This window comes from Oncorhynchus tshawytscha, linkage group LG14, assembly GCF_018296145.1.
Source record: "Oncorhynchus tshawytscha isolate Ot180627B linkage group LG14, Otsh_v2.0, whole genome shotgun sequence".
NCBI lineage: Eukaryota > Metazoa > Chordata > Actinopteri > Salmoniformes > Salmonidae > Oncorhynchus > Oncorhynchus tshawytscha.
Window position 1 is genome coordinate 34575876 of NC_056442.1, and position 9934 is coordinate 34585809.

The following is a 9934-nucleotide window of genomic DNA, read 5'->3' on the forward strand; positions in this document are numbered from 1 at the left end:
TGTCCTCTCAGCATGAGCCATACAGTTTATCAAAAGGGTTTAACCTGTGTGTAATAAGGCTCAGCGTTTGTTCACCTAGTTATCAGCAGCAGTATATCAGCCCAAACTATTTCACACACATGTGAAATTGACAGGTGAGAGCATCTGCACAGGTCAACCCCAACCAAATGTGACGTTTACAGATAAGGAATTGCACATTATCACCTGCAGACAAGAGGGCATGCAGCGGGCTTTTTCCAGCTGCTCCTGCTGGAATCAAAAGGAGCGCAGCAGGCACAAGGAGGCGCAGGGCTGAGATATGTGATGAGCAGGGCTGAGATACGTGATGAGCAGGGCTGAGATACGTGATGAGCAGGGCTGAGATATGTGATGAGCAGGGCGCAGTGCGGTTTTCATCAGATCAGTGACACCCTGATGACAGGCACCCTTAGCCCCTCTCTGAAGCACCTAGCAGCTGTGGCTCTAGTCCTCATGAAGCTGGCTCCGACCCAGTGGAGCACGACACTGCAGTGGGCCAGACTCCTTATGTGACTCTTCAAAACGAAAACCTGCCTAATAGTCACAAACCTAATGCCCCTAAGGTCCTTTCAAAACACTAAATCTCCTCACTTGTAAAAGACGTAAGACGATGTCTTCAGTATGTCATCTCGTCTCTGCATAGTTAGATAAAAAACATTCCCAGCGATGTGAGCAACAGAATAGACTACATAGGACAAGAGAAAGCAAGTGCAGTGTAGGGAATGAGAAGGGAGGGGAAACTACTGTATGAGGGGTGGACGGAGGGAGGGAGAGGGGGGCCTGGTGGGTGATGGGGCTCTGAAAGCGGTGATGGAGAGAGATTGCTGGCTGTGCCAGGAGATGAGCCCTGTGTCGATCAACAGAGCTGCCTCTCTCGCCTCCCCTGCCTACAGCCAGAGCCCAGCCAGGCCTGAGAAGAGGGGGAAGAGGGCCACTTACTACCCACAGACCCACAACGTAGCCCTCCACCAGGTCAACATCATACACCAATTAGGTATCGCTCTCCCTCCCCCTCTTTCACACACACTCTCCCTCTCTTACTGGTTGCTATGATCACACTCGCATACAGGCAAGATCTGGACTCAAATGTGTTTCTTCTACACAGACATGTTGATTTAGAAGAGAGCATTACCTTGTCTTACTTCCCTCCCATTTACTGGAAACGGGTTCTGATCGCAATATAGGCACGGATGATGCCTTTGGACAACTGTGTATGATAACAAGCACTGATAAGTCATATTGGTGAGGTTGTCACCTTGTTTTTTTAAATCAACTAAAAAGTCCTGTTAATATAAAATGTGAAGAATGAGTGGAAAATAAACAGCATATAAATGGTAATAAATAATTAGCCAGCTCATGTAGACGCAGCTGATACATATATACAGATGATATCTCCTCTGAAGCAAAGCTTCTCTTATCAGGTGCTTCATATACCCATCCTGGTGATAAGGCCACATCTGTGCAGCAGACAAAGGCTGAGACTACATAGCCAACCCACAAGGCTACAACGCCATCTAATGCATTATAAAGCCTGGCTACAGGAGCAGAAATCACATTTACGTCAATGCACACACAGATGCCAAAAGAATCATTCTGAAGGGGGGAAATATATAGGCCACATGAAACCTTAAGTAAACACTAAACATGTACTTGCCTTAGGACATGTCAGAAGGCTAGGGTAGTGTGACCTACATCTGACTGCTCAATGAAACAGCAACTCTCTTCAGTATACAAAACAGAGCAGGCCAGAGGTTGGTTAAACCCCTAACAGACACACTCATTCAGGCCCCTGCTGTACTGAAGGTCACAATTACTCTGCAATTAATACTGGTGGCACTGTCCGAGTTAAATGCAAAGTTGTACACAACTCTCAGGTAGCCTTAGCCAAGTCATGGCCGCACTCGAATTATGAACAATGGCAATGTTAATGCTGCAGAATATTTTCCACCAGCAGCATTCAGAACACAATAAGGCTGCAATGTGGCTATACGCTCCTCCCAGACTGGCCCAAAACAACTCCCATCCCTCCCGCCCTCAAATCAAATGCCTCCATCATTCCCCTCCTTCACGCCTGGACTGCATAATGAAGTGAAACACAAACAATCTGCAGCACATTAAAAAGGGCCTTGATTGAATCTAAATAAGCTGCACCTATTAAAAGTGAGGGTTAGGGTTCTACAGGAAAAGACTGCACTAAGAAAATTCACAAATAGTTCATAAAATATACAGCACGCTATTTGATGAACATGGGGAAGGGTTGGATGGTGTGGAGCCAAGAGGCCAAGGCTCATTTAAAAAGGTCCCGTATATCCTTAGTTGAAAGATAATCATCCTAAATGTCTCCATTTCATTGAAGAGGTGGTCAAATGTTGATGTAGTAATTACTTGCTGGTATGTAGGTAAACTGGGTAGGCCTAGATCAGGTAAATACATTTAAAAAAAACATCCACTACAATGGCACATTGTACAAAATATCATTCCACTGGCTGATAGTAGTGCATGCAGAACTATTCTTACAGATATCTTCTGCAAATCCTTTTTACTAGCCTAGTGTGGCAACGTAATAAGACACATAAGAGCCCTCTCTCATATATATATATATATATATATATATATATAAAAATTGTGTACATTATCATGGTCTCTAGGCCCCATCTTCAAATAATATTTTTGCAGTAATCTCCTTGCGAATGATTTTGCCGAAGATTGTATCACCGCCGGGATGGGCAACCTGAGCTTTTGCCACATATATATATATATATATTGTTAATACAGAGAGAATATTTCCAAATAAAAGAGTTGCCCTGGCAACTTAGCACAAGGAAATGATCACCATCCAACTAAAAGCCAGCCTCCTTTATCACCATATTCTGCTCCCATTATTTTAAAGAGATAGAAACAGTATGGTATGATTTCCTGGTTTGTTTTTTTTCACTGTGAAATTGTATTTTATACCTATCCGGTGGGGCCTAGAGACCATGATAATGTCTTCACCAGCCATTACTGGATTTAATGTCCTGTACTGCCAAAAGGGTAGCAGCAGCAGGGCACTGAGAATGGCGCAGGTTTGTTCTCTGCAGACAATTAGATTTATATTCACACTAACTCGGCTCTCTCCCTCTACCCTCCTCTCCCTAACGATTGCAATGTACACAATGATATTCTTTATAGCATATAGATTATGTGCATGCAGCTGCAAGCCGAGACACATCGGCTAGCCGAGACAGTCTCAGTGGGATTAATTGTAATTTGTTATTAAGGATCATTTGTTTTTAATACAGACATGCTGACGTATGTAGGAAACTGGAGGTGCAGAGGACCCAAAATGGATCCTGATGTGGGTGAACCTGCAGCATGATGCAGGTATCATCTAGGTATACATTATTTCTAATCCTGAAACCCTTGCCTTACCCATAAATGTACATTATACAAAACACTCTGACATCAGCCTAAACATTTAAAAAGGCTTTCACAACATGCTATTTGTGTGTTTATTGAATTCATGTCCAGAAAATAAATACAGACATGAAGATATTGTGGTAATCATATTTACAATATAGGCCTAGATTAATTATATGGGACAGTAACTGTAATAATTAGTCAAATTGCACACACGGAAGAGGGCGGCAGGTAGCCTAGTGGTTAGAACATTGGGCCAGTAACCGAAAGGTTGCTATATCGAATCACCGAGCTGACAAGGTAAAAATCTGTCATTCTGCCCCTGAACAAGGCAGTTAACCCACTGTTCCTAGACCGTCATTGTAAATAAGAATGTGTTCTTAACTGATTTGGCTAGTTAAATAAAAAGGTTTAAAAAAATATTATTAAAAAACATCAGAATAATTGTGATACATTAAGGACATTTAGTTTGTTGTGTGCAAGGTAAAATAATGAATAAATAAATGGACTATGTACATAGAAAAAGATTTGTCAATTTTCTGTGAAAGGTTATGATGATTAAGCTCATAATCTTTCTTAACATCCATAGGCTAAGCATCTATTTTGAAACCATTACATTAAACCCATATGAAAGAGATGGACAGATAATGCAAATAAAATTAATGAGTGTCACCTACAGGTTTATTTATAGGAAATTTGATTAAACCTTCTCCTTTTTCAAACGTATGGGTGTTTTCCAATAGCTGTGTAATGTGCAGGCCTATTGTGAGATGTTGACTTCTGTATCCTAAATAATGGCCCTGCAATTAAATAACTAATTGAACAACAGCCTAACAGCTAAAGACTAGGTCATTGTATCGAGTCTCACATATTTCACGAACACTTGATCAAAAACACATTATACCTTTTTCTCTTTGTATTTTTACAATAACAATTTTCAGCATCGATCATTTCACCTTGGCTATAATAAACCTTAGATATTAGGTATCCATATATAGAACAAACAATTAAAACAAACTTTTGAACTATATTTATATAGCATTGTCACTATTTCTAATTGCTATAGGCCTACAATAAGTCCAGTTTTGGTCAATATCTTGACAATATTTTTTTGTCAATTGTCCTGCCCCAAAACAATGTAATTTGTTACTTGAGTGTTTGAATTAAAAAGGATTCTACAAATGCCACTATGAACACATTTTAACATTAGCATTTATTCCCACTACCAGTGTGTGTGTGTGTGTGTGTGTGTGTCATTCTTTTATTTCAATATGGATATATAGGCTGTAGATAACCTGTGACACATGCCACTGGGGTGCACAATAGATAGGCTATATATTATATCCAATACAAACAATGGAACCTGGAATAAATACATTGGACCTTCTGTAAACCATATTATGTATCCATGAGAGACAAACGAATCTACCTACTGAAAAATAGGTCAGCTGGCAACATTAGAAACAAAATATGTTAGACCCTGTATCAACTTTTGGTTCAACCGTCAATTATGTCCAATGACCCAAATAAATGCATATACCTGTGCACTGTAAGGTAGGCCTATGTAATTGGGCCAAGTGTTTAAGTAAGGGTTTATTGGCCACATGGCCAGGGTAGGCTAAATATATTTCTGTCACATATGTTTTTTTATATCGTGACTCAATTCCAGATTCACATTTGTATTAATTGGTCACTTCTTACCTTTTTGTGTCTATCTTTGAAAGGCAATGCCGGCCATTGCATCTCCTGTAAAAAGTCTTGCCAATGTTTCTGGTCCTGATCAGATGAGACGAAGACGATTTCCAATGTGTCTTTATGTTCAGATGATTTTTTGAACTTGCTATAAAACTCACACAGACTGGCGTTGAACTGCTTACAGGGGCCGTTTAAACTGCAGCCGAAGTAGAGCCCGACCAGGGACAGCTTGCTGCCCAGCGCCTGTACATCCACCTCGGCTGTCTCGCTGTTGACGAGCCGCTCCCCGAGTAGATTCACCAGAAACTCTGACATCTCTGCTCGAGTCCTTGAAACAGACCCTAATATATTCCGTTCTCTTACCAAGACTGCAGAAAATGAAAACTGAAAGGCTCAGTAAAAACAAACACGCCCTCGTCCTCCAATTTAGCTTCCTTGGAGAGCCCCAATTCGTGGTATAGCCTATGCTCAAATGTGTGCACGACGACAGACACCCTTTTCCGCTTCTCAGCTCAGCTGCTCCAATGTGTGGTGTGCAGGAATGCGCTCCACTTATACTCCTCTTATTGTGGTTGCGCTCATCACTTCAAAGCAAACCATCTCTTTCATGATACCTAGTTATAAAATGGCGATGTTGAGTCAATATAATATTATTGATGTATGTAATATAAAACATTTAGACCACCTTTGTTTGGTCTGGTATTTAATAACACTACTTGATCAAGTTCACTATTCAATGACTGATTGTTGTCAGCATTGAGCATGTTTAGGCCTACATGGTAGACATATGACATGTTTAGGCCTATGTGTACATTAAACCCATATGACAGCACTAGGGATAGGTTACTTTTTTCTTCTTCATGAGCCTATAAGGAGCTTACTTTTTTTCTCGGTTTACAAAGACATGTCAAATGTGCCAATTATATTATCTAATTTGTAATTTCGCATAAAAAGTTAGAATTTATATTTCTATCATTTCTGATTTTTTAAATGTTTTATTATAAGACATATTAGGCCTAATATATTTAGACAGGCTGAGGGAGCCACCTAGCTTCTCACAAAGTGAACTGCACTATAGACAAACTTCTTTTCACACATTAAAATGTTTTCATCCAGCCATCATTTATTTTCATTTGACTAAGTTATACACTATAACAATCACAGTATACCAGGTAATGCTTCAGTTTATATCTTCACTCTATAGATTACTGCCGTAAGTAAGAAACAAGAATCATCAATTGATGAGATTCAATTCATTTGACACAATTTGTCTGGCCCAACACATTCTAGGAGTAGGCTGCCTACCACTTATGGGAATCTAATTTATTTGTCAAAAGTGGGCTATGTTTTTATAACTCTTCTATTTAATTTACTAAATTAAACATCAAGTTCTAAAAGCAGTCAGCTAGCTCTACCAAGGCCTCTGGTTATGTTATAGTTGCTTTTTATTTCCATGTAAGAATAGCAACACATTCACTGATTGACACTGACTCGCAGGGAGAGGAGTGTGTATTTGAATTCCAAAGAAACAATCAATTCAATCAAGTGTAGTGAAAAGGTGATTGGGCTGGGACTGGATCTCAGGAGAGGGCGAAATGGAAGATGACCAAGTGCAGGGCGAGTGTGGTCCTCTGTCCCTCTAGTCCTCAGTGAACATCATCCTCACCAGGTCAGCTTTGAAGCACTCCTCCTCAACCAGCTTCTGAGGCTGAATTAGATGGAAGAAAAGAAACAGAACTTAGCATGTTTTGGTAACCCTTTCCCTGAAGGTATATTTCATTAAGAATGTATAAAAAGTTTATAAATGGTTAATAACAACCTCACTAATGTGTTAACACAAATGTGTTTTTATTTTATACAGATTGACTATCTATAAAATAATAATAAAACGCTTTTGGGACCCATTGAGTGTTACCACAAAATCCAAAAGAAAAAGCCACACTTTTAAAATAAATTGATTACAGATATTCTCCTTCTTTGTCATCTTGCCATGCACTTATGCTCACCGTGCCATATCGGATCAGAGTGGGAACTCCACTGAGCTTCAGAGTCTTCTTGAATTCATTATTGGGATCCTTCCAACTGGTCGAAGATGAAAAGGTACAGTGGGGAGAACAAGTATTTGATACACTGATGATTAGGGAAGTTTTCCTACTTACAAAGCATGTAGAGGTCTGTACTTTTTATCATAGGTACACTTCAACTGTGAGAGACGGAATCTAAAACAAAAATCCAGAAAATCACATTGTATGATTTTTAAGTAATTCATTTGCATTTTATTGCATGACATAAGTATTTGATCACCTACCAACCAGTAAGAATTCCGGCTCTCACAGACCTGTTCGCTTTTCTTTAAGAAGCCCTCCTGTTCTCCACTCATTACCTGTATTAACTGCACCTGTTTGAACTCGTTACCTGTATAAAAGACACCTGTCCACACACTCAATCAAACAGACTCCAACCTCTCCACAATGGCCAAGACCAGAGAGATGTGTAAGGACTTCAGGGATACATTTGTAGACCTGCACAAGGCTGGGATGGGCTACAGGACAATAGGCAAGCAGCTTGGTGAGAAGGCAACAACTGTTGGCGCAATTATTAGAAAATGGAAGAAGTTCAAGATGACGGTGAATCACCCTCGGTCTGGGGCGCCATGCAAGATCTCACCTCGTGGGGCATCAATGATCATGAGGAAGGTGAGGGATCAGGCCAGAACTACACGGCAGGACCTGGTCAATGACCTGAAGAGAGCTGGGACCACAGTCTCAAAGAAAACCATTAGTAACACACTACGCCGTCATGGATTAAAATCCTGCAGCGCACGCAAGGTCCCCCTGCTCAAGCGAGCGCATGTCCAGGCCCGTCTGAAGTTTGCCAATGACCATCTGGATGATCCAGTGGAGGAATGGGAGAAGGTCATGTGGTCTGATGAGACAAAAATAGGTTTTTGGTCTAAACTCCACTTGCTGTGTTTGGAGGAAGAAGGATGAGTACAACCCCAAGAACACCATCCCAACCGTGAAGCATGGAGGTGGAAACATCATTCTTTTGGGATGCTTTTCTACAAAGGGGACAGGACGACTGCACCGTATTGAGGGGAGGATGGATGGGGCCATGTATTCTGAGATCTTGGCCAACAACCTCCTTCCCTCAGTAAGAGCATTGAAGATGGGTCGTGGCTGGGTCTTCCAGCGTGACGACCCGAAACACACAGCCAGGGCAACTAAGGAGTGGCTCCGTAAGAAGCATCAAGGTCCTGGAGTGGCCTAGCAAGTCTCCAGACCTGAACCCAATAGAAAATCTTTGGAGGGAGCTTAAAGTCCGTATTGCCCAGCGACAGCCCCGAAACCTGAAGGATCTGGAGAAGGTCTGTATGGAGGAGTGGGTCAAAATCCCTGCTGCTGTGCGTGCAAACCTGGTCAAGAACTATAGGAAACGTATGATCTCTGTAATTGCAAACAAAGGTTTCTGTACCAAAAATTATTTCTGCTTTTCTGATGTATCAAATACTTATGTCCTACAATAAAATGCAATTTAATTACTAAAAATCATACGTGATTTTCTGGATTTGTTTTTGATTCCGTCTCAGTTGAAGTGTACCTTTTGATAAATGACAGACCTCTACATGCTTTATAAGTAGGAAACACTGCCAATTTTGCAGGTTATCAAATACTTGTTCTCCCCACTGTATATTAAGCTAAATCCAAAAGTCAAAGACATTTAGGTCAAATGTATAATTTTGTGCATTGTGTGTGTGTATATACACACACTGAACAAAAATAAATGCAACATGCAATAATTTAAAAGATTTAACTGAGTTCATAAAAGGAAATTCATTAGGCCCTAATCTATGGATTTCACATAACTGGGAATACAGATCTACATCTGTTGGTTACAAGATACCTTGAAAGGTAGGGACGTGAATCAGAAAACCAGTCAGTATCTGGTGTGACCACAATTTGCCTCATGCAGCGTGACTAATTCCTTTGCATAGAGTTGATCAGGCTGATTGTGGCCTGTTGAATGTTGTCCCACTCTTCAAGGGCTGTGTGAAGTTGCTGGATATTGGAACAGGCTGTTGTACACGTCTATCCAGAGCATCCCAGACATGCATGACATTTGGGTAATTATTCCACCACTGCATGTCTGGTGAGTATTCAGGACATGGAATAAATGGGAAATTTCCAGCTTCCAGGAATTGTGTCCAGATCCTTGCGACATGGGCCGTCAATTATAATGCTGAAACATGAGGTGATGGCAGCGGATGAATGGGCCTCAGGATCTCATCACGGTATCTCTGTGCATTCCATTTGCCATCGATAAAATTTAATTTTGTCCTTAACTTATGCCTGCTCATACCATAACCCCACCACCACGGGGCACTCTGTTCGGCGACATCAGCTAACCGCTCACACAATGCCATACACATCTGTGGTCTGTGGTTGAGGCCAGTTGGAAGTACTTCCAAATTCTCTAAAACGACGTTGGAGGATTATGGTTGAGAAATTATCATTAAATTACCTGTCAACAGCTCTGGTGAACATTCCTACAGTCAGCATGCCAATTGTGCACTCCCTCACAACTTGAGACATTTGTGGCATTGTGTTGTGACAAAACTGCACATTTTAGCGTGGCCTTTTATTGTCCCCAGCACAAGTTGCACCTGTGTAATGATCATTAATTTAATCAGCTTCTTGATATGCCACACCTGCCAGGTTGATGGATTATCTTGACAAAGGATAAAATGCTCATCAACAGGGATGTAAACAAATTTGTGCACAACAGTTCTGGGACCTTTTATTTCAGCTCATGAAACCAACAC

General features: G+C 41.0%; 1 protein-coding gene and 1 long non-coding RNA gene across 2 annotated transcripts in view; both read right to left on the reverse strand.

Moving 5' to 3' along the window:
* Window positions 1-5650, reverse strand: part of LOC112267095 (nucleoredoxin) — a 61655-nt gene extending 56005 nt beyond the window's left edge. The window contains exon 1 of the mRNA XM_024445171.2: window positions 5119-5650. Coding sequence (XP_024300939.1) covers window positions 5119-5427 — 309 coding nt within the window. The 5' untranslated portion in view covers window positions 5428-5650. The remainder of the gene's footprint in view (window positions 1-5118) is intronic.
* A 565-nt stretch (window positions 5651-6215) lies between these two features.
* LOC112267101 lies at window positions 6216-9676 on the reverse strand. Its single transcript, XR_002956051.1, has 3 exons — window positions 9634-9676; window positions 7119-7194; window positions 6216-6820 (listed from the first exon to the last, which is right to left on the reverse strand). It is a non-coding gene; the product is annotated as an uncharacterized LOC112267101 (long non-coding RNA).
* Window positions 9677-9934: the final 258 nt, after the last annotated feature.